Below are 24879 nucleotides of genomic sequence, written 5' to 3' on the forward strand. Positions count from 1 at the left end.
GCTCATCAACCTTACAACTCACAAAAGCTGGTTGTACCATCCATAAGCGTCTAATTTTCTTGCTCAACTCGCCCGCAAACATCATATGACTGATGCCTATACCATTGTATCAGTTTTCACAAATAAAAACAATTTAAATAAGCAAGCAGAATAATTGGTCAATTGCCTCAATGAGATCTGCCATAATAAAGGAAAGAATTCTTAAAACAAAAGTTGGAACAAAGTACTTCATTTCCAAAGCTACCAAATGTACTGATACACAAGCAACATGCCACCAAACAAATAACTAAGTACTTCTATGACTTTCCTAGAGAAGCTTTAAACACTAATCTATTAACTGATAAGAGAAAAAAGCTGGGATAAATTACCCTTTAGCAAGAAACCAACTATGTATTGATGGACACCTCTACAGTACAAACCAAATTCCATCTCTTCAGCATCCCATGACAGAACAGTTATACACAAAGCTACCTGATTGCTTTTGGCCGAGCAAGTTCCATTCTGGAGGTCCTTCCCTCGGTGCCCACGAATGCACCTCAATAAATCCTCGACCCATAACCCTAGGCCCTCCAACTACAATTAGACTATCACCACATGCCCGAAAAGCCAATCCCCAACCATGAATGGAAGATACTCCTTCAGGCAGTCCACCAATGGTAACCCATGCTTTGTTATGCTTGTCATACTTCCTAACAGCCATTTCAGCATAGTCAGCAGAGTACAATTGATTATCCACAACGGCTAGTAATGGAGGCGCTGCAGATGTATCTGGTATGTCGTTCTCAAGGTTAGGTTGCACAGGAGACATGTTCGGAATTTCAGTCCACGTTCCTGTTGCCAGATCATACTCTTCAGCGCATGTCAATAGCTTTGCGTCGGCTCCTCCAATGCCTCCTATCACGTAAAACTTTCCATCCATGAATACACCAGAACACATCTTACGTGGCTTAGTCATGCTTCGCAAAGTCGTCCACGTGCCTGTCTCCGAATTGTAAAGTTCAGCGGAGCTAAGGATTTTACCTTGTGAGTCACAACCGCCAGCAAAAATGGCGATTTCCCCAAGGCTTGATTTACCAAACAAACATCGTGGCGCATTCATTTGCATCCCAGTTGACCACGTATTTGTCAGTAAACTGTACCGATAAATGACATGGGCCAACACATCCTTGCCACAAACGAGAAGCTCAGTACCAACCCCCAATGATTCCTTGTCGGACAACACAAAACAATCATTGGGAGTCATTCTCGGCAGACGCATCCAGCGGAGCCTAGCAGGGTCAAAAGCTTCCCACTCCAGTGGCTGGCAGGAGAAATACACCCAATGCTCCACCACACCATTTCGTCGCCGCGCTCTATAAAGTTCACTGCTCCTAATTAATGAGCGGAAGTTGTGGTTCAAAGATGCTATGGCGCCATAATCTGACCTCGAGCAACGAATGAGAGAATTGATGGAGCTGTCACGGTCAAGGGCAGGAAAAAGTGTGTTCCTGTCAGAATTATCCCCAGCATGATCCCGTTTGTCAGTTTGCTCAGGAGGGGATGCTGAAGAACTTCCCAAGGATAGAGTCACTCCCACTAGGTTGGAACCGTCGGACTGCTTTTGCAACTTGCGTTGCACATTTTCACCCTCCTGGTCATATTCCAATGGCCTTTTGCCATTCTGGACTTCAATACTATCAAGTCGATAACTCATGCAAACCGTCCCGTTACTTTCTGTCTGACAATCCCTTGTAACCACCACACAGGACCGTTCTTCTGACATATCTTCCAGATTCAACCCTAAAATAAACACCAGTTCTGCTGCCTTGCTCTGGTATGGATCCTAGACCCTGTGACTTCCTGATAAGACTGATACAAATTGAACAAAATTAGTAAGGAACCAAAGAAAAACTCTTCCCACAAGGAGAAAGAATCATCAAAACTCATAAATTCACGTTGAATCAAGAAAATCACAAATAGATACAATCATCAAAACTCATAAATTCAGGTTAAATCAAGAAACCACAGACAAAGAAATTCTCAATCACCAAAGCACAGAAACAGAAATTTTTTTCACTAGTTTTGATCATTAATTAAAGCAAACCAAGTAATGCTCAATGCCTTTTTATGGATAACAACAATTCTGATAACACAAATGCCGGGATTTGTCAGCAAACAAAGGGGAAAAAATCCCACAAACATCTATGAACCCTCATTGATTCAAGCAAAAAAAAAAAACACCAAACATCCATGAAATTCAAGCAAAAAAAAAAAACCACCACACATCTATGAACTCTCACTGATTCAAGTTTGAAAAAAATCAAGAATCCAGATCAAGTAAACTCCTTAGAAAAGATTCAACATTCAATCCACCAAGTCCTTGAAAAACAATCAAATGAAAAAAACTCCTTAACCAAAAAAAACCCTCAAAATCAAATAAACATGCAAGAATCATTAAAAATTCAAACTTTACAACCCAAAAAATGAAGAACCAAAAAAAAACCTCAAAATCAGAACTTTAAATCAAATAAACATGCAAGAATCAATAAAGATTCAAACTTTACAACCCAAAAAATCAAGAACTCAAAAAAAAAAAAACCTTAAAATTAAAACTTTAAATCAAATAAACAAGCAAGAATCAATTAAGATTCAAACATTACAAATCACAGATCTCCAAAATTCAGATTAAACAACACCCTTTTGCTCAAATTCACCAAACATCAATCAATCAAGAACCAAAACTTCAATCTTACATTGTTTACCAAACTTCTAAAACACTTCAAAAGAAGACTTACAAATTGGATAAGAGAGAAAAAAAGAGAGCAACTTTGATATATAGAGAGGAAAAGCAAAAATTTATATCAAAATTGCTTTCATTTCTATCGATGCAATCCTTTGTTTTTTTTCTTTCTTTTGTTCTTTCTGTTTATCGGTTTGTACTTACTATAAGGGCAGCTAATTGTTTTTGTTTTTTTTTTAAATAAATAAATAAAACTGGCAAGAAGAAGAACAAGGCATGGGTGGGGTGGGGTGGGGTGGGGAAGAGGGGGGAGGGGGGGTTCAACAAAGAAGATCCTTTGGATTCTATCTGAAAATCAAAGTTTTGGGCATAACACAACACCTTTATCTCACTACTGTACTTCTAGTTCTCATTTCTGTCTCACTCTCTCTCTCTCTCTTACCAAAACTCTATTCTAATTGCAACTACTTAAATAGATTAATCCGTGAACTAGAAAAACTATAAGCAATATGTTGACCCTAAAACAGCTTAGAAAAACATTTTGATATACCTTCTTATGTCCCTAACCCATCTTGGGAAAGGAACGGACGAAACCGCAATATGGGGAATGTCAAAGTCTTCTCACAAGGCTCATTTTTCGTAGTGGGTCATAAGGTAGGCAGCTTTATCTGATCAAGGGCGGGGTCACACGGGTCCTGGAACTATCCAGGTGGGATGAACTCCGGAGGTGACCGTAATGAGTAAATCTCACTGCCGGGACTAAACGACGAGCAAACACTCGAATGTGAGAATGTGAGAGCAAGGGATCACCCAACAAATGGACGAGTAGCCGTCGAAAAACAAAATCATGAATCTTGCAGCGCATCATTCCTCCAACCTAAAATAACATAAACAAAACCATAAAGAATCAATAGAAATATTTCAAGTGAAAAGAAAAACATGATAAGAAAAATATCTTTTCAAATTGCTTGTTCTACTGGCTACAAGTTATCTTTGTCTTAGGCAATCTTATGTCATATGATTTCTTCATCTGTCTTGAAACTAAACTAAAGAAGAAGATCAAGCAAGACTAAGATAGAAATTTATACTTCCCCGTTCCTAAATAAGTGATTTTTTAGCTTGGGCACACCCTCTAAGAAATTATGCTTTCCTAGAAAACAAGAAGTATTTTTACTAACTTGACCTTACAAATACCTTGAAAAGGATGTGTAACTCTTTATTTAAAGAGGGGTAAAATTGGAAGAACATCATTGTCTTCTTGATTATCTAAAAACACTACTTATTTAGGAACAACATGAAAAGGCTAAACAACCACTTATTTAGAACGGGGGGATTATGTAAGTAGGCATTTAAATCATATAGTTAAAAAAAATGGAAACAAGTATCAAAATCTATTGTCTTTATGAAAGGTTAAGCATTTGCATGCAAGAAAAATTAAACCTCAAAATTGGAGAAACACTAATACCTACCTAGTTGCAGTTTTCGATAAATTTGAACACTCTTCTGCCTCAGCCAAACTGTAATATTTACAATAACTGCAGTACAAGAAAACACTTAATATAGCAAAACGATAAACATAGAAGTTTTTAGCTAGATGGATTGAAAGAAAAACAGAAGATGGCATAAACAATGTTCTTACAGAAGTAAAACTACTTTCAATGCCTTTTCACCTTCTAGGCTCTAGTGGCAAAGGCTACATTGTCTATTCCTACAACCACCGATAAGATGAGTTCTGAGACAAATAGAGTATCAAGAATCAAGATGGTCTAATTTTCCCTCAGCTCTATTTCGGTTGAGGTAATTCATTTTGCACGCCCAATAATATGTGCTCCAATCGTGTCTGCAAACATGGAGGTTTTAAATTATCAGTCATACAATCATTAATAACAATAACAATGAGATGAAACTTCCATCATATAAAGGAACGGTTACGTAAGAAGCGTGATAACTGAACATTTCCAAAAAAGTACCTAAATGAAGCAAAATTGATATAAATTCACAAGGCCCCTCTCATGGCCTAAGAATAGTAGTCAACATTAATGTATAATCAAGATATATATATAAAAATTATGTTTCACCTAGTGTTTTAACCTAGGCTGGGATTTGAACCTAAGATCTCATGGTTCTAAACTCATTTCATTGACCACTAAAGCATTTACCTATAAACAAGAATTGCTGAAAAGGTTAGAGAGAGAGAACCTATCACTTCTCACTAGCAATCAACCACTCACACCAAAATGAATAGCTCTCAGGAAAATCTAACTCCACCAGCACCACCAGATCCAAACACAGTAAAAATAACTTCAATGAACCTAAGCCACGCAGTAAAAATATGTTGCTAAAAACCAAATCCCCAAACAAGCATGAATACGCAGCCACAAGAAGGGAACCAACCCATGGACATATACATCGAAGAACAACAAGAGGAAGTAGAAAGAGGCAAAGAAATACTAGATGTGATGATGGAAACATTTCAGGATAATGAGGGCAGCATATACCTCTCTGAAGAAGGCCTTTTATCAAAGTGTTTGGTGAAAGAATACGCCATCGATATCTAATGAGGAAACTATCCATCATGTGGAGACCAACTGAAGATTTAACACTTATTGATTTGGGGCATGATTACTATATTGTCAAGTTCCTTAAAGAAGAAAAACTAAAAAGAACTCTTCAAGATGGCCATTGGTTTGTTAACGGATTCTTTTTATCCGGCCAGTATTCCAAAGGTAAAGGCAACTGAAATCACTCAACCAGAGAAAATATCAGAAGGGCAAAGCCAGGCCAACACAAAAACTCCCATTCAAGAAACTCAAATTGCAGTTCCGTGGCAAACATTATCGTTCACAAAGACGAAAAAAAAACAAGCGCCAAACAAATGATTCAAAAGATGATGACACAGGTATCAGCGTTAATCTCTTTGACGCCACTGCAGGTAAGTTTCTTGACTCAAAAATCTTTAAGTACAACGAAAGGTTACTCAATCAAACCACAGGATCTTCCCAAAAGAATGATCCTATGAGTAGTAAAGCCCAAAAATTTGAATCAAAAGGAAACTTCATTGAAAGCAGCCCTTCGAAGGAGGACAGACCAACAGAACAAGACATCAGCTCTAATGACGTCAGCTTTCAACAGGGAAAAATGGAAATTCCAATGGATTACTCCCTACTTTATCCACTACTTTCCCCCCTACGAATATAACGCTGTCCAGACTAAAAATATCACTGATGTAACTGATAAAAATAAACCAGCTAAAAATATACAAACTTACTCTTATAAATTAAGTAATACTAATCCAATATAAAGGGAAGCCTTGCTGCACACTTTTCCTACCACACAAGTTGCTAGTCATAGTACAGCTAGAAGCGAACAGGGTGAGGAAAATAAAACCATGACCCCTTCCACACACCCTATTCCTAGACTCAACAGGAACAACTTTAGGATTGGACAATGCATCAAGTAATAAAACCAAACACAGCTTAAAATATTTCTAGTAGTGAGATTCTAGAACCATTCCTATTCAATTTATTTCCGTCATCTTACCTTTTATACGGGATAACAAAAATGTAACCACCCTCTCATTAATTACTACACCGAATTTGGTTGCCGTGCATGAGCAAAACAATCCTTCACCCCGTCAATCACCAAAGATATTCCTATACAAACTTCTACTAATTCCACAGTATTAATAGAATGTGTGAACTCCAACAATACAGACAAAAAAAAAAGTAAAAATTCTCCAAGCTCTAATCTTGATATCACATAGAGAGCTTGAGCTTCACCAATTATATAGAGGCTCCTGCCATAGGCCGCTCAACTGGTATGGTTATAATGTGGATGGATGACCTACTTAAAGTTGAGGAGATTACGACAACAGGACAGGAGATTCAAGTGAGGATACATGAATATTCAAATTGTAGTAATAGGGTTCCAATAAAAATAGGTAGAACTCGGCCAAATCTAACACCCCTCTTCTTCGCACATGATCTTACGCTTATGGCAAAAGCAAACACCAAAAATTGTCATACTATATTAATACTCTTGTAGACGTCAATCGATCTAGTGGCCAAAACATCAATTTTTCCACGACCAAAGTGATTTTCAGCTCCAACTGTAAATCAATGTTATCTCCAACCTGTCATCCATTTTATCAATCCAACCCCGTGATAACTTTGGAAAATATCTTGGTTTTCCCATCTTTCACAAAAGACCAACTCACAGTGCTTTTCAATTCATTATAGATAATATAAACTCTAAACGTACTGATTAGAAGACGAAATTTTTTAATATCGCTGAGCGCGCTACTTTTGCTAAAGTTTCCCTAAGTAGCATACCAAACAATGTAATGCAATACATTAGTCTTCCACGTAAAACAACCAAATAAATCAATAGGCTTCAGAGGAACTTTGTTTGGGGTACCACCAACACCAAAAAGAAACTTCATCTTGTGAGTTGGGATACCATTACAAAACCTAAATATGAAGGAGGGCTCGTCATGCATAAAGCAGAAGTAAAAAATAGTGTGATGCATGCTAGCCTTGCATGGAGGGTTTTCAAGAATCCTAGAACTCCATGGGCTAATGTCCTTATCTCAAAATATTGTACTCCTAACAGATCACCTAAAGCTAATTCATCATCCACCTGGAAGTGTATCCTTAATGGTTGGAAAACAAGCAACAATGCTAACTCCTGGGTTGCCGATAATAGTTGTTCAATTAACTTTTGGCACGATATTTGGTTACCTTACCATAATACCATTAGAAGCTGTATTCTTTTTTTGGTGAAAAAAAGACAATAATTAGAAGTTGTATTCAAGGTCCTCTAAATCATAATGAGGAAAATATTAAGATCAAAGACCTTTCCACAATGGTGTTTAGAATTTTAATAGATTATCCCTCTCCTTACCCCAATCTTTCATTTTTTTTTTCACTACTAAATACTTTGTGTCCATAGTACAAGCTTCATTAATGATTGACTCGTGTGGCATCTAAATCGAGATGGTCCAACTAAATCTGCTTACAAGCTCTTAAACTCCAATAAGGACATCATTGTCCACAACAGTAACAATAACTTCAACTAGATTTGCAAGATTAAGTTCTTCATTTGGCTTCTCCACCATAACAAATTACCTACTAATCAATATCTTAATTCTATTAGCCCGAATATTTCTCCTCTCGCATCCCAGTAGAGAGCAGAACAAGGTAGCTGACCGATTAGCCAAGGAAGGGGCCAAGAAGCAATTACTTGATCGCAGATTCTTAGTTCCTCCGATGTTTGCGAATGAGGCAGTATGAGCAGACTAACCCTCCACATACTTAAAATATTCTAGAACTTTCAAGGTTCTAGAATTCAACTTTAATTATTAACATTTTTTGTGAAAACACCTTAACACATAATTACAGTTTATATACTTTGAAAAGTTTCAATATTTTTCTCTTCAATCTTTTCCTAAATCAGCTCCCTTTATCGGCAACTTAAAGGAGATGCTAAAGCTTCTTCAACAGCAAAAACTATCAAATACTGCTAAAGAGATCTCTTATTTTCTTTTATAAGAACAACGATTTCACGCTTCTCTCTCATTCATTCTCTGGTAAGTGAGATCTGATTAGTATAGAATAATATTCCAATCAAAGCCCTAAAATTCCAACCAATTTAACTTTTAATTGTCATTTAAATAAAAGAAAAAACATTGATATCCAAATTTTTCAATAAGAAACAACATAGTGTAGTAATTCATCACAATATTGCTATTGCATTCAAATACCAACAATACATGAGTTAAAATAAAAGCAAAAAATATTGTCGTGAATTTGATGATAAGAGTTAAAATCACAGAGTTGTAAAAGTGATTGGCGTTGAATTTGAGTACACCACCTGATATTGAAGAAGAATACTTGCTGCTTTTCTTTGTTGTACCGCCACATACTTACCAGGCAATATTGCCCAATTCTATTGAAGAATAGTTGCTGCTTTTCTTTGTTGTAGCTGAACATATTTATCAGGCAATATTGGCCAATTTTATGATGAAAATAAATCTTAGCTTTATATTTTTCTTTCACCTGACAACAACTGTGAAGAAGAAAGAAAGAGTTTGGATGTTTTTAAGATTTGCAATAAAACACTGGTTTGAAATGACTCTTTTAACCTTGGTTGACCATAACTGCTATTTCCTCATTATGAAAGTTACTTTTTGAAAAAAAAAAATATTTATATCTCTGAACATGTTGACACAATTTACTTTTAGAACTTTAATATTATCGATAATTATTTACTCTAAATAATTTTTTACATAAATTATATTGCCCCTTTAATAACTGATATAATAAAAAAAATAAAGCATATTTTTTAAATAAAATAAATACTGATGAAATATTTTAATAATTTTTAATTATTATATATAATTTAATTTTACATAAAATAAAAATGATAAATAAAAACAACGACTACCCCTTTCTCATCTTCTTTAAGGCCTTTTCATTTTCTTTAAACCCCACCACCCCCTTTCATCTTCTCCTACACTCCCCCTCACCCCCGCCTTTTTCTTCGAATTCAACAAACTTTCATCCCCTTTCTTCTTCTTCGAATCATCTCCTTCTTTTTAAAAAAAAAATAAAATTCTATTGTCCCCTTAAAAAAAAACTTCATCTTAATTCAAAAAATCTTTATTATAATTTTCAAATATGCATTTTAGAATACCCATTTTCTTACCTAAAGAAGGAACCTTCATCATGATTCAAAAAAATATTTATTATAATTTTTAAATATACAATTTAGAATATCCATTTTTTTTCTAAAATAAAAAAACGCTATGGAAAGAGAAATTAAAAGTAGCAAAAAATGGTGAAGTGTTAATGGAGATTAAAAAAAAAGAGTTAATTAATAAAAATTAAATCAATGATTAAGGATTAAGAAGTACTAATGAAGGTTAGAATTAGAAGAATGGAAAGGTGGGTGGGTGGTGGGGTGGCTGGCGGCGGATTGGGGTGGTGATGGTGGTGGTTTGAAGATTAAAAAGGGTGGGTCTGTTGAAGAACAAAGAAGAGGGGGAGGGTGCGAGGGAGGGGAATATATTTTTTTAATTAGATAAACATATATTAGTGAAATTATTTTTTAAAATAATTTTTTATGTGGATCTGACGTGGCCACGACGTGAGGTGAGTGTACTACACTCTCCATTGTGAGAGTTGAAATTATATTTTGGTGGTGGTATACAATTCAGACGAAAGTTATTTTGGGGGGTAAATAATTACCGATAAAGTTAATGTGCTAAAATAAATTGTAACGACAAGTTCAGGTGATATTTATGCTTTTTTTCCTTTCTTTTTTCCTTAATTAATTTTTGGTGTTTGATCGATAAGAAGAAAATATTGTTCCAAAAGTATGTAGATATCAATCTTGACTCGAAATGCAATACCCCCAACTCGGGGTTGAGGTCGGGAGTCTAGTCTAGATTCAGATTCGGGGCCAACGTTGTAACTCAGGTCGAGGTTAGACTTGAGGTGAGATCCCAGTTCTGAGTCGAGACTCTCGTCCTGAATTGGGGTTAGGAGTTTGGGTCCTATGATCTCGAGTTAGGGTTGGAGTTGGGAGTCATTCACGATCAAGTTTGGATTCCGAGTTTGGATTAAGGTCTAGTCCTTTGTCGGGATTGGGTCTTGGGTCAATGCTAGCAAGTGGATCGAGGTCGGTTCTCGAGTCAGAATCGATAATTGGACCTTGGGTCAGTATTGGGAGTTAGGTGCAGAGTTGGTGGTTGGAATTGGGAGTCGAGTCCCATGTCAAGGTCTGGGTCAAGAATTGAGTCACATCCAAAATTAAGAGTTGAGTCTAAGGTCGGGTGGTGCAGTTGAAAGAGTGTTGAAATATAATTGTTACTTTATGTAAGGGTACTCATTTTCCTTAAATTGAAGAAAAATAAGTTTATTTGAAAAATATTTTAAAAACATTTATGTCAATCAAATATTAAAAAATATTTTCCTTTCATACCAAACACATTTAAAAAATATTTTCTTTTTTAACCAAACACATTCTTAGTGTAATTTTTTTGTAACATAATTGCTTGAATTCAAAATGACTAGTTATCGTATAAATTCTATAAAGATAAGCAATTAAATTAAAGATTTCATATAGTTAACTATATTTAATTTGCACATTCTTATTAAATTAAAGATTTCATATAGTTAAATATATTTAATTTGCACATTCTTACTCTATCATGTACAAACTGTAATACACTTTTGGATATTAATTTTCACATTATGCTATTTTATCGGTGCTTGTATCCTACATTGTTTCATGTGTTAGCTCTATGCTTGACCAAAACTATCAACCATATTGGTAGCAGTTTGTCCATAGAAATTTTTTTCTGTTTTTTTTTAAAATTATCTTACTTTAGTAAAAAAAAATAAAAAATGAAAACACGAACCGTTTGACCATGAATTTTCCAACTCCAACTTCAAAAAATTATTTGAAAAAGTGAAAACAAATTTTACTTGTGTTTATTTTTTTTACTCATACTTCTCCCACGAAATTTCAAAAACAACTTTAATATATATTGATGGTCAAACACAATTCCAACTCCAACTCCAGAAAAAAAAAGTAATTTTCATGGTCAAACGAGGCCTTAAGAGCACTCACTCCGTTTTAAAATAGTTGGTTTTTCTTGACGTGACATTTTTCTTGAGAAAATATTTATTAGAGATTTATTTTATCAAATTAGCCTTATTTATGCTTTGAAAATATAAATCTAAGTATATATACACTTTATTTAGTCATAATGATAGGAATAGTATTAGATGAACATAATAAAATCCTCTTAATTTTATTTAAAAAATAACTAAATTGAAATACACATTTCAGTAGAAGGGCCAACTATTTTGAAACATATATAACATATTTGAACAAACGTGTTGCTTCAAATGCAGTCCAATGTGAAAGATGTTAGGCTCTACATTTCGTTTAACGTTATTTGCAAAATACAAACATAGCATTTTTATTATTTTTTTGCTGCGAATATAGCATGGTAGTAGCTTTGGAGTAATGTGGCAAATGCGAATAAGGGTGGATACTAATTTGTCTTGAACCGAGGGTAAATATGAAATAGCCTCTCTATCTCATCTCTAAGATAATACTTCCTTCGTCCCATTTTATCCGTCCTAAATTGGAATGACACAACTATTAAGAAAATAATGATTAATAATGTAACTTTACCATTTTACCCCTCTTAATTGTGTCTTATTATTAGTTCCAATATTGATGAATGACTAATAACAAGGAATAATCAATTACAGTAAGGGTATAATGAGGAAAAAAAAATTGTCTTGTCTTGATAAATAAAAAGGATAAGTAAAATGGAACATTAAATTAGAAAATTTAGGATGAGTAAAATGGGACGGAGAGAGTAATACGGATTGCGTACATTTTATTTTTTCAAGACTATGTGAAAATTCAATGGGTGTATTGTTGCTGTATATTTCATTTCTACCATGTAACTAAATACTAGTAACACTTTATTCTGTAACCAGAACATGTGACGGGCAAATGAAAATCTCGAGATTGCATAAAATTAGATTCAATAAATATTCAAAGTTAATTAAGTGCTGGAATTTAGAATTTATTGTTGTGGAATCAAAGTTCACTATGTAAAGTTTGCATGAAGATGACGTGTGAATTTCTAGTACCCATGCAATAATGTTTTATTGGACCTTACGCGTTACGGAATTAAATTAATCAGGAATTTAATGTGAATGTGAAAATAAAAGATAGGAAAAAAGATACTCTATAATACTTTTTAAAATAAATAGTCTAAAAATTTGATATCTTTTCAAAAAATAGTCAATCGGATATACTATTTTCGTTTTATAGTCATTTTCCAATTTGGGTCATTTTGGCCCACGTAGAGGTAGTCCAGATACAATTTTTATTATTTAGAAATAATAATTAAATATAATTATATAAAAACGATATAATTGTTATATAGAATATATATCTATATAAGATATATGTATAGAAATTCTATAGTTCTATCAAATATGTATATGTATAAAATATATATATATATATATATATATATAATATTAAAAAAATATATAGAAAGTGTATAAAAATTATATAATTGTTCTATAAAATGTGTGAACAAATGTACAATTATTGTATAAATTGTGTACCGAAACTGTATAATTTTCGTATAGAATATTTATATGTATCAGATATGTATAGAAATTGTATAGAAAGTGTATAGAAACGGTATAGAACAAGCTAACAAATTGAAATGACTAGAAAGTGAAATTTAAATGGGTAAAATTCATAAATAGCATACGTAAGACCATAATTATGAGATTCATAACAACACTTTCATAATTATTTAAACTAACAGCTTGTATTTTGTATTTGAATAAACTGTTGCTATAAAAATACATATACAAATCGTTTTACTGGCCATATTTAACTCAAATCAGTTGATTTAAATATGGTATAATAGCTATGAATTAAATGTGGAGATTCCTTTTCCATTAAAATCTCTTAATTAACGTAATTTTCGTTATTTGTTACCAACCGAAATAAAAATTTAAATTTCAGTTTCACATTATCGTTTTCATTAAAAAAAAAAATCAAAATCAAATTCAACTGAAGCATCTTCCGCTCAATATCTTCAAAAATTCAAATTAAAACATTACTATTCTTGAAGGTATTTAATCTCAATATTATTTTCTTATATGAATTTCATCAGTTGTTTGAAATCGATTAAAAAATTTTCGTTCTAAAATTTTTTTGAACCATTACTATTATTTTGTTCAAATTTTTTTTGAGTCATTACTGATGTTTCGTTCAAATATAGTGATCAAATCGATTTTTCGTTAAATTATTTTTCAATATTTCGAGTCATTAATGATTTTTCGTTTGAGTGATCAAAATCAATTTTTCGTTACGTTGTACAATTTTACAATTTATTTTGTTAAATTATTTTTGGATATTTTGTAAACAAATTTTTTTTAAAAAAAAGTAATGCAACAGTAAATTGAACTGATCGAACAATATAGTGATCAAAACGATTTTTCAAGCTGCTCAAACTCAATTTTTTGGAGTTCTGATTCTCGAAATTTAAGAGAATATTTGTATTTCCATAAAGTTCAATTTTATATATTTTGATTGTGTTCGAATATGGATACTACAAAGCCATCACTTCAGAAAAATATATATGAAATTGGATATGTATGTATAAAAATACAAATGCTTCCATATACCTTAAATGTATGCTGAACAGAATAAAAATACAAATAAAAGTGTATATGTATTTATAAAAAATACAAAATACTTCGATGTAATTTAAATGTATATTTAGTCAGTTAATTTGTATATATGGCAAACCTATATGTACTGTATTGAAAGAAAATTTGAAAATGTATTTGTATTTCAACAAATACAAATACGTCCATAACCCCAACTGCATATTTAAACAAAAAGAATACCCAAATATATATTTCAACATTCCAATATACTGAAAATACATAATAACCTCAAACTCAAAGTTGCTAATGGTTTACAGAACAAAATAAAAAATAAAACAAAAAATTGAGAAATTGATAACATGCAATAACTGAATTTATTAGTTACATGAAATTGAGGAACACTATCCTTATCACATCGTGAAAAAAATGTGAGAAAGGAAAAAAATTGAAAAAAGAATCTCAGAGATTTCAAACAATAAAAGGTAAAGTAAAAATCAATTAAAGAAAAGAAAAAAGAATCTGAGAGATTTGAAACAATAAAAAGTAAAGTAAAAATCAATTAAAGAAAAGAAAAAGAGAAGTAGAGTGAAAAGGGGAACAAAGAGAAAGAGAAATGGAGTGAAAAAGAGAACTTATACATGATAACTTCTCAAAAGCAGGAAATGGGGGACTACACTTAAAATAATGTTATGTTTGCTACACAATGAAATTTCATTAAAATGTTGCTATTTTTGATAATTTAAGTCTTTAAGTCTGTCTTGAAAAAAAAAAAGTCTTAAGTATGTTACTTCTTGTAGTTTTTTCAATTTAAATTTCAGGGTCATTTTCATTGAATTTTTTTAATTTGAAGTGTCTTTTATGTCCTTTCTCCTAAAAGATACGTATAACAACAACAACAACAAACCCAATATATTTCCACATAGTGGGGTCTGGGGGAGGGTAAAATGTACGCAGTCCATACCACTACCGCCGAAAAAGTAGGCTCAAGAAGATACGTATAACAATGCTTGTAAAAAAAGTGACTGGTTCAGATTTTTTAGCCTCACGCCAATCCCAAACATCCTTGGCAAAGATTTGTATTCATTCATTTCTAATAAGACATTTCAAATTCGAGTACTGAGTATAGAGAGTTGTTTTTGATAGGGAGCGATTAACCCCCAACGTAGAACTTTCCTTCGGGATTAATCAGTTCCAAAGTGGATATCCGATACCGAGTACAAAAAAACATACCCAGCATAATCCGACAAAGTGGGAACTGGATAATAATGAGTGTCTAATTTTCTTGCTCAACTCGACTGCAAACGCCATAATGTCCAAACATCATATAATTGATGCATACTTCAGTTTTCACAAATAAAAACAAATAAGCAAGCAGAACAACTGATAAACAACGAAAACAGAAGTTGGAACAAAGTACTTCATTTCCAAAGCTACCAAATGTACTGATACACAAGCCAAGAAAATAAAGATTTGAAACGCAGCAGAAAAAGAAGACTAGTACATCACATGTTGCCCCAGAAACCAATTATGTAGTGATCGATAAACAACACTACTACAGTACAACCAGCCAAATTCCATCTCTTCAGCATCCCATGACAGAACAGTTATACACAAAGCTATCTGATTGCTTTTGGCCGAGCAAGTTCCATTCTGGAGGTCCTTCCCTCGGTACCCACGAATGCACCTCAATAAATCCTCGACCCATAACCCTAGGCCCTCCAACTACAATTAGCCTATCACCACATGCCCGAAAAGCCAATCCCCAACCATGAATGGAAGATACTCCTTCAGGCAGTCCACCAATGGTAACCCATGCTTTGTTATGCTTTTCATACTTCCTAACAGCCATTTCAGCATAGTCAGCAGCGTACAATTGATTATCTACAACGGCTAGTAATAGAGGCGCTGCAGATGTATCAGGTATGTCATTCTCAAGGTTAGGTTGCACAGGAGACATGTTCGAAATTTCGGTCCACGTTCCTGTTGCCAGATCATACTCTTCGGCACATGTCAACAGCTTTGCGTCGGCTCCTCCAATGGCTCCTATCACGTAAAACTTTCCATCCATGAATACACCAGAACACATCTTACGTGGCTTAGTCATGCTTCGCAAAGTCGTCCACGTGCCTGTCTCCGAATTATAAAGTTCAGCGGAGCTAAGGATTTTACCTTGTGAGTCACAACCGCCAGCAAAAATGGCGATTTCCCCAAGGCTTGATTTACCAAACAAACATCGTGGCGCATTCATTTGCATCCCAGTTGACCACGTATTTGTCAGTAAACTGTACCGATAAATGACATGGGCCAACACATCCTTGCCACAAACAAGAAGCTCAGTACCAACCCCCAATGATTCCTTGTCGGACAACACAAAACAATCATTGGGAGTCATTCTCGGCAGACGCATCCAGCGGAGCCTAGCAAGGTCAAAAGCTTCCCACTCCAGCGGCTGGCAGGAGAAATACACCCAATGCTCCACCACACCATTTCGTCGCCGCGCTCTATAAAGTTCACTGCTCCTAATTAATGAGCGGAAGTTGCAGTTCAAAGATGCTATGGCGCCATAATCCGACCTAGAGCAACGAATGAGAGAATTGATGGGGCTGTCACGGTCAAGGGCAGGAAAAAGTGTGTTCCTGTCAGAATTATCCCCAGCATGATCCTGTTTGTCAGCTTGCTCAGGAGGGGATGCTGAAGAACTTCCCAAGGATAGAGTCACTCCCACTAGGTTGGAACCATCGGACTGCTTTTGCAACTTGCGTTGCACATTTTCACCCTCCTGGTTATATTCCAATGGCCTTTTGCCATTCTGGACTTCAATCCTATCAAGTCAATAACTCATGCAAGCCGTCCCGTTACTTTCTGTCTGACAATCCCTTGTAACCACCACACAGGACCGTTCTTCTGACATATCTTCCAGATTCAACCCTAAAATAAACAGCAGTTCCGCCGCCTTGCTCTGATATGGATCCTAGACCTTGTGACTTCCTGATAAGACTGATATACATTGAACAAAATTAGTAAGGAACCAAAGAAAAACTCCTCCCACAAGAAGAAAGAATCATCAAAACTCATAAATTCATGCTAAATGAAGAAAACCACAAAGAGAAAGAATCATCAAAACTCATAAATTCATGCTAAACGAAGAAAACCACAAAGAGAAAGAATCATCAAAGCTAAACGAAGAAAACCACAAAGAGAAAGAATCATCAAAACTCATAAATTCATGCTAAATGAAGAAAACCACAAAGAGAAAGAATCATCAAAACTCATAAATTCAGGTGAAATCAAGAAACCACAGATAAAGAAATTCTCAATCAACAAAGCACAGAAAAAGAATTTTTTTCTCTAGTTTTGATCATTAACTAAAGCAAATCCCAGTAATGCTCAATGCCATTTTATGGATAACAACAATTCTGATAACACAAATCCCACAAACATCTATGAACCCTCATTTAATTCAAGCAAAAAAAACCACCATACATCTATGAACCTTCATTGATTCAAGTTTTTAAAAAAACACCAAACATCTATTAACCCCTCATTGATTCAAGCAAGGGAAAAAAAAAAACCACAAACATATATGAACTCTCACTGATTCAATTTTAAAAAAATCAAGAATCCATATCAAGTTAACTCCTTAGAAAAGATTCAACATTCAATCCACCAGGTCCTTGAAAAACAATCAAATGAAAAAAAAACCTTAACCAAAAAAAACTCAAAAGAACCACTCAAATCAAATAAACATGCAAGAATCATTAACAATTCAAACTTTACAGCCCAAAAAATCAAGAACCGAAAAAAAACCTCAAAATCAGAACTTTAAATCAAATAAACATGCAAGAATCAATAAAGATTCAACCTTTACAACCCAAAAAATCAAGAACACAAAAAAAAAAAAAACCTTAAAATTAAAACTTCAAATCAAATAAACATGCAAGAATCAATAAAGATTCAAACATTACAAACCACAGATCACCAAAATTCAGATTAAACAACACCTTTTTGCTCAAATTCACCAAACATCAATCAATCAAGAACCAAAACTTCAATCTTACATTGTTTACCGAACTTTTTAAACACTTCAAAAGAAAACTTACAAATTGAATAAGAGAGGAGAGAAGAGAGCAGCTTTGATATAGAGAGAGGAAAAACTAACAATTTCTATCGTCATTGCTTTCAGAACTATCGATGCACTCCTTTGTTTTTTTCTTTCTTTTGTTCTTTCTGTTTATCGGTTTGTACTTACTATAAGGGCAGTTACTTGTTTTTATTTTTTTGAAAATAAATAAATAAATAAATAAATAAAATTGGCAAGAAGAAGAACAAGGCATGGGGTGGGGTGTGTGTGGGGGGGGGGGCTGTTCAACGAAGAAAATTCTTTGGATTCTATCAATAAATCAAAGGTTTTGGGCATAACACCACCTGTATCTCACTACTATACTTCTAGTTCTCATTTTTGTCTCACTCTCTCTCTCTGTTACCAAAACTCTCTCATTTCTCATTTTAATTGCACCTACTTAATAGATTTTCCTGAATTACCAAAAAAAAAGATTATCTTGGACATTGAGCTAAATCCGTGAACTAGAAAAACTATAAGCAATATCTTGACCCTAAAACATCTTAGAAAAACATTTCGATCTACCTTCTTATGTCCCTAACCCATCTTGGGAAAGGAACGGACGAAACCGCAGCATGGGGAATGTCAAAGTCTTGTCACAAGGCTCATTTTTCGTGGTGGGTCATAAGGCAGGCAACTTTATCTGATCAAGGGCGGGGACACAAGGGTCCTGGAACTATCCAGGTGGGATGAACTCCGGAGGTGACCGTAATGAGTAAATCTCACCACCGGGCCTAAACGACGAGCAAACACTCAAATGTGAGAGCAAGGAATCACCCAACAAATGGACGAGTAGCCGTCGAAAAATAAAATCAAGAATCCTGTAGTGCATCATTCCTCCAACCTAAAATAACATAAACAAAACCATAAAGAATCAATAGAAATGTTTCAAGTGAAAAAGAAAAACATGATAAGAAAAATATCTCTTCAAATTGCTTGTTCTACTGGCTACAAGTTATCTTTGTTTTAGTCAATCTTCTTCTGTCATATGATTTCTTCATCATCTTGAAACTAAACTAAAGAAAAAGATCAAGCATGACTAAGATAGAAATTTATACTTCCCCCGTTCCTAAATAAGTGATTTTTTAGCTTGGGCACACCCTTTAAGAAATTATGCTTTCCTAGAAAGCAAAAAGTATTTTTACTAACTTGACCTTATAAATACCTTGAAAAGGATGTGTAACTCTTTATTTAAAGAGGGGTAAAATTGGAAGAACATCATTAATGTCTTCTTGATTATCTAAAAACACTACTTATTTAGGAACAACATGAAAAGGCTAAACAACCACTTATTTAGAAACGGGGGAGTATCTATGTGTGCATTTAAATCATATAGTTAAAAAAAATGGAAACAAGTATCAAAATCTATTGCCTTTATGAAAGGTTAAGCATTTGCATGCAAGAAAAATTAAACCTCACAATTGGAGAAACACTAATACCTACCTAGTTGCAATTTTCGATAAATTTGAACACTCTTCTGCCTCAGCCAAACTGTAATATTTACAATAGCTGCAGTACAAGAAAACACTTAATAGAGCAAAACGATAAACATAGAAGTTTTTAGCTAGATGGGTTGAAAGAAAAACAGAAGACAGCATAAATAATCTTCTTTCACAAGTAAAACTACTTTCGATGCCTTTTCACCTTCTAGGCTCTAGTGGCAAAGGCTACACTGTCTATTCCTACAACCACCGGTAAGACGAGTTCTGAGACAAATAGAGTATCAAGAATCAAGATGGTCTAATTTTCCTTCAGCTCTATTTCGGTTGAGGTAATTCATTTTGCTCACCCAATAATATGTGCTCCAATCGTGTCTGCAAACATGGAGGTTTTAAATTATCAGTCATACAATCAGTAATAACAATGAGATGAAACTTCCATCATATAAAGGAACAGTTACGAAAGAAGTGTGAAAACTGAACATTTCCAAAAAAGCAACTAAATGAAGCAAAATTGATATAAATTTCCCTCTTACGGCCTAAGAATAGTAGTCAACATTAATGTATAATCAAGATAAATATAAAAATTATGTTTCACCTAGGTTGGGATTTGAAGCTATGATCTCATGGTTCTAAACTCATTTCATTGACCACTATACCAATAAAGCATTTACCTATAAACAAGAATTGCTGAAAAGGTTAGAGAGAGAGAACCTATCACTTCTCACTAGCAATCAACCACTCACACCAAAATGAATAGCTCTCAGGAAAATCTAAATCCACCAGCACCACCAGATCCAAACACAGTAAAAATAATTTCAATGAACCTAAGCCACAATGGAGTGGAATCTGAGAAAACTTCTTTTAAAAATATATTGCTCAAAACCAAATCCCCAAACAAGCATGAATACACAGCCACAAGAAGGCAATGGACATATTCATGGAAACATTTCAAGATAATGAGGACAGCATATACCTCTCTGAAGAGGGCCTTTTATTAAAGTGTTTGGTGAAAGAATAAGCCATCAATATCTAATGAGGAAACTATCCATCATGTGGAGACCAACTGAAGATTTAACACTTATTGATTTGGGACATGATTACTATATTGTCAAGGCTCCACACAAGATTAAGTTCTTCATTTGGCTTCTCCACCATAACAAATTACCTGCTAATCTATATTTTAATTCTATAAGCCTAATATTGCTCCTACTTGCTCATTCTGCGGGAGTGCAAATGAAATCATCAATCATATTTTTTTTTGGCCTGCTGCAATGTTAAAACATTCTGGAATTTGATCATTCAGAGTAGCTCTAATATCACACCAAACAACAATATCATTTTCTTTTTTATCCCGATGAATGGTGCAACACCTGGAATTTAATCAAGAACAGTTCCTTTAACAGCTTCTTCTCGTGGAAAGAACTAATACCTTTCTGTTTATGGCATATTAGATTACCTAGAAGTGACAATTTCTTTAATCTGAAGAAGGAACCCATTAATTCTAATGAGATCATCGTAAAAGCCACTGAATATGCCCTTTTAATTGCTAAGAATGATATTATTATTAAGCATACTATTAACGTAAAATGTGAACCAAAGAAATTATTATTAAGCATACTATTAACGTAAAATGTGAACCAAAGATATTATTATTAAGCATACTATTAACATAAAATGAGAACCTTCATAACCTTTGGCACTATAAACTCAACACGGATGGTTCTTCCTTAGGTAACCCCCGTTGTAGGGAGTATTGGTGGCGTTGTAACGTAATAATTGAGGTGATTGGATACTAGGCTTCATGACAGAATTATTAGCTCTTATGCAGGGGCACAAGATTGTAAAGGATAATAACTTGATGGCTCAGGAGATCTCCACAGACTTGATTGAGGTAATAAATTTTATCAACAATGACCATGGAACTTATAGCTCTATAATTCGTGAATACAAGTCTTTGACGCAACAATTGAGAGATCTAAAAACCCTATCATCTCTGTAGACAGCAGAACAAGGTAGCTGACCTATTAGCCCAAGATGGAAGAAGCAATTATTTGATCGCATAAGAATCTTGCTAGTTCCTCCGATGTTTTCAAAGGAGGCAGTATGAGCAGACTACCCCTCCACATACTTAAAATATTCTAGAACTTTCAAGGTTCTAGAATTCAACTTTAATTATTAACATTTTTTTGTGAAAGCACCTTAACACATAATTACAGTTGATATATTTCGAAAAGTTACAATCTTGTTCACTTCAATTTTTTGCTAAATCAGCTCTCTTTATTGCCAACTTAATGGAGATGCTACAGCTTCTTCAACAGCCTCAATTATCAAAAACTGCTATATTTTCTTTTATAAGAACAACGATTTCACGCTTATGTGTCCTTACATCTCTTTCATTCTCTGGTAAGTGAAGCCTGATTAGTATAGGATAATTTTCCAATCAAAGCCCTAAAATTCAAATAAATATGATTACCAAATTTAAGATGATCTTTCAGGACTAATTCACTCTCGACAAAATCCATTAAAAATATAGCATTTTTCCCAATTATATTACTCTTGTTCGACCACAAATAAGAATGATGATCACAAAATGCATTAGTAAGTTGAATATATGAGTTTCTACTACTGAGTTCTGACAACATACCATAATCATCTAACACTGCAGCTACATGTTGATGCTAGTAGCCATTCCTCGAAGAACTCGAGACAGGAATTGGGATAGGGGCTGGAATATACCAATTAGATAAGAAGTTTCTTCTAAAGGAAATGGACCTATGAGTACTTACTTAAACTCACTCCATTTCAATTTTTTGGCAATTCTCTAATTCTAACTTTCCGCATCACATGTTTAAGGCCACAAGATTAAAATATCTTCTTTAATTTCTTAAAACTCTGTGTCAAGTCGAACTAGACAAACAAATTAAAACGTAGGGAGTAACAACTTCATTTTCCTTTTCCAAGATCACTTCAATAAAAAATAATGAACAAGCTATTACTTTTTAATTCTCTTTAAATAAAAGAAAGATCATTCATATCCAAGTTTTTCAATAAGAAACAACATATTGCATTCAAACATTACTATAGTAAATACCAACAATACATCAGTTAAAATAAAAGCAAACATTGTCGCAAATTTGATGATAAGAGTTAAAATCACAGAGTTGTAAAAGTGATTGGCGTTGAATTTGAGTACACCACCTGATTGATAATATGGCGTTAAATAGTTGCTGCTTTTCTTTGTTGTAGCTGCACATATTTACCAGCCAAGCAATATTGCCCAATTTTATCATTCATCAAAATAAATCTTAGCTTTATACTTTTGGTGCACCGGACAACAACTGTGAAGAAGAAAGAAAGAGTATGGATGTTTTTAAGATTTGGAATAGAACACTGGTTTGAAATGACTCTTTTACCCTTAGTTGACCACCATGACTCTTCTATTTCCTCAATCATCACTCGTCATGAAAATAAATTTCTTTTTTACTTTATTATTTTGTGGTGTTTGTTGGTAAGAAGAAAATATTGTTCCAAGAGGTTTTTTTAAAAAAGAAAAAAAGAAAAAAATTAAAGATTATTTTGCTGAAAGAGTGTCCTGAAGTATCTGGTAAAGTTGTTATCATATGATCAGGAGGTCATGGGTTAAGCCTTGAAAACAGCCTCTGAGACGGTGGAGTCCTTCCCCAAATCTTATGCATAGCGAGATCTTTAAATCAGTCGGGCTGTTTTTTTTTTTAAAGAATTATCTTGGCAAATATCAAAACATATTTAGATAAAATATAGGGAAATATTATAACACTAACCCCCACCCTCTAACACGGATCCCAACCCGACTCCCAACACCGACTTAGAATACGACCAGGCCAACCCAAACCTCCAAATCGAAAATCAAGACTCAACTCTCAAATCTGACCTAAGATCCAACTCCCAACCAAGACTAGACTCAGGACCTGATCCAGATGTTAGTCTTGACTCAAAACTCAAGACAACCTTGATTCTACCCCAACTCGAGGTCAAGGTAGCGAATCGAATCTTGCTTTGGGGTTAGGGTTTAAACTCAGGTCTAGCTCGTGGTTAAAGTCGATCTTAGTCGAGCTCAGGTCCTAAGTATGGGTCGAGAGGTCGATCCTGGTTGGGAGTTAGGACATGAATTGGGTCGGAAGTTTGGGCCTTAGGGTATCAATTTTAGGTTAGGCGTTGGAAGTCGTTCCCAGACAAGGTTGTGTCGGTAGTTGGGTCTAGTTCGAGTCCTGGGTCAGAGTCGACAGTCAAACCCTGATAGAGGTCGGGATTGGGCAAGTTCTACGTGTCGGGTCTGGGCTAAGAACTGGGTCTTGTTTGAGGTCGAGAGTTGAACTTGGGGTTGAGTAATGCAGTTGAAAGAGTCTGGGAATATAATTTTTCTTACTTTATGTAAGGACATCATTTTTCTTAAATTGGAGGAAAATAAATTTATTTGAAAAATATTTAAGTCAATGCAAACATGAAATAAGTGTTTTCCTTCATATCTAACATATTTTGAAAAATATTTTCTTTCGTACCAAAGACATCCTCAGTGTTAATTAGTGACATATTGCTTGAATCGAAATGATCGAAAATCGCATAAATTTTATAAGAGAAAATACATCAAAATTCCGTCGAACTTGTTGTCAAAACTTACTTTAGACCTTAAGCTAATCGGATAATTATTTACCCCTTAACAACTTTCAAGTGAATTAATTTCACCCTTTACGGCTGACGTGGTCAAAAAAAAAAGGGAGTGATTTTTTTTTTTAAAAGGGTATATATATATATATGTATAAATTAAAAAAAAATCAAGAACTCACTTCCATCTTCATCTTCTTCATAACCACCCTCTTCCCCCACCCCCCATTCCCACCCCAACACTCCATTTCTTCATCTTCTTCGTAGCCCCCACCCCATTTCTTCATACCTCCATCCCCACCCAACTCCGTTTCTTCATCTTCTTTATTTAGGCCAAATTCATGTTTTTTTTTTTCAAGAACACCATTACTAAGCTCCATTAACCCTCCCTTCATTAATTTTTTCAAATGACTACATTCAATTTGTGATGATAAATTACTTGATTCGAATTTATCAATTTCTTAGTTTCCGAGCATGGAGCATAGGTGAAACCGTGATGACGATTCATCACTTTCTCGTCTTGTGCTTATCGGAGCATTTGTGAAAATTTGTGATGACAATTTGTCAATTCCTAATCAATTTATTTGTCAATTCCTTGTTATATTTGAATCAAGTTATGTATTGTAACCTACATGATAATTTTGTGAAGTTTTGAAATAATGGTGAAAAAATTAAAGGAGGAAGCATTTTCATGACAGATCGAAACAAAGGAACGAATATTAGTATTATTGC

General features: G+C 34.2%; 1 protein-coding gene and 1 pseudogene across 2 annotated transcripts; both read right to left on the minus strand.

Annotated features, from left to right (window-relative positions):
• Positions 1 to 162: 162 nt before the first annotated feature.
• On the minus strand, positions 163 to 8886 carry LOC107847995 (F-box/kelch-repeat protein SKIP11). 2 transcript variants are annotated; one of them, XM_016692644.2, is made up of 5 exons: positions 8591 to 8886; positions 4390 to 4559; positions 4189 to 4254; positions 3270 to 3596; positions 163 to 1848 (listed from the first exon to the last, which is right to left on the minus strand). In XM_016692644.2, exon 5 carries the CDS (start codon positions 1760 to 1762, stop codon positions 434 to 436), a length of 1329 nt encoding a protein of 442 aa, XP_016548130.2. In that variant the 5' UTR covers positions 1763 to 1848; positions 3270 to 3596; positions 4189 to 4254; positions 4390 to 4559; positions 8591 to 8886; the 3' UTR covers positions 163 to 433. The 2 variants fall into 2 exon arrangements, with proteins under 2 accessions (XP_016548130.2, XP_016548129.2); XM_016692643.2 differs by having other exon boundaries at positions 4359 to 4559.
• A 6461-nt stretch (positions 8887 to 15347) lies between these two features.
• LOC107847997 lies at positions 15348 to 23058 on the minus strand (annotated as a pseudogene).
• Between the last annotated feature and the right edge of the window lie 1821 nt (positions 23059 to 24879).

Source organism: Capsicum annuum, chromosome 11 (genome assembly GCF_002878395.1).
Source record: "Capsicum annuum cultivar UCD-10X-F1 chromosome 11, UCD10Xv1.1, whole genome shotgun sequence".
In the NCBI taxonomy this organism is placed as follows: Eukaryota; Viridiplantae; Streptophyta; class Magnoliopsida; order Solanales; family Solanaceae; genus Capsicum; species Capsicum annuum.

Bases quoted from the DNA above. Each gene is read 5' to 3' on its own strand.
- LOC107847995 (XM_016692644.2), bottom strand. From the start codon at position 1,762: ATGTCAGAAGAACGGTCCTGTGTGGTGGTTACAAGGGATTGTCAGACA.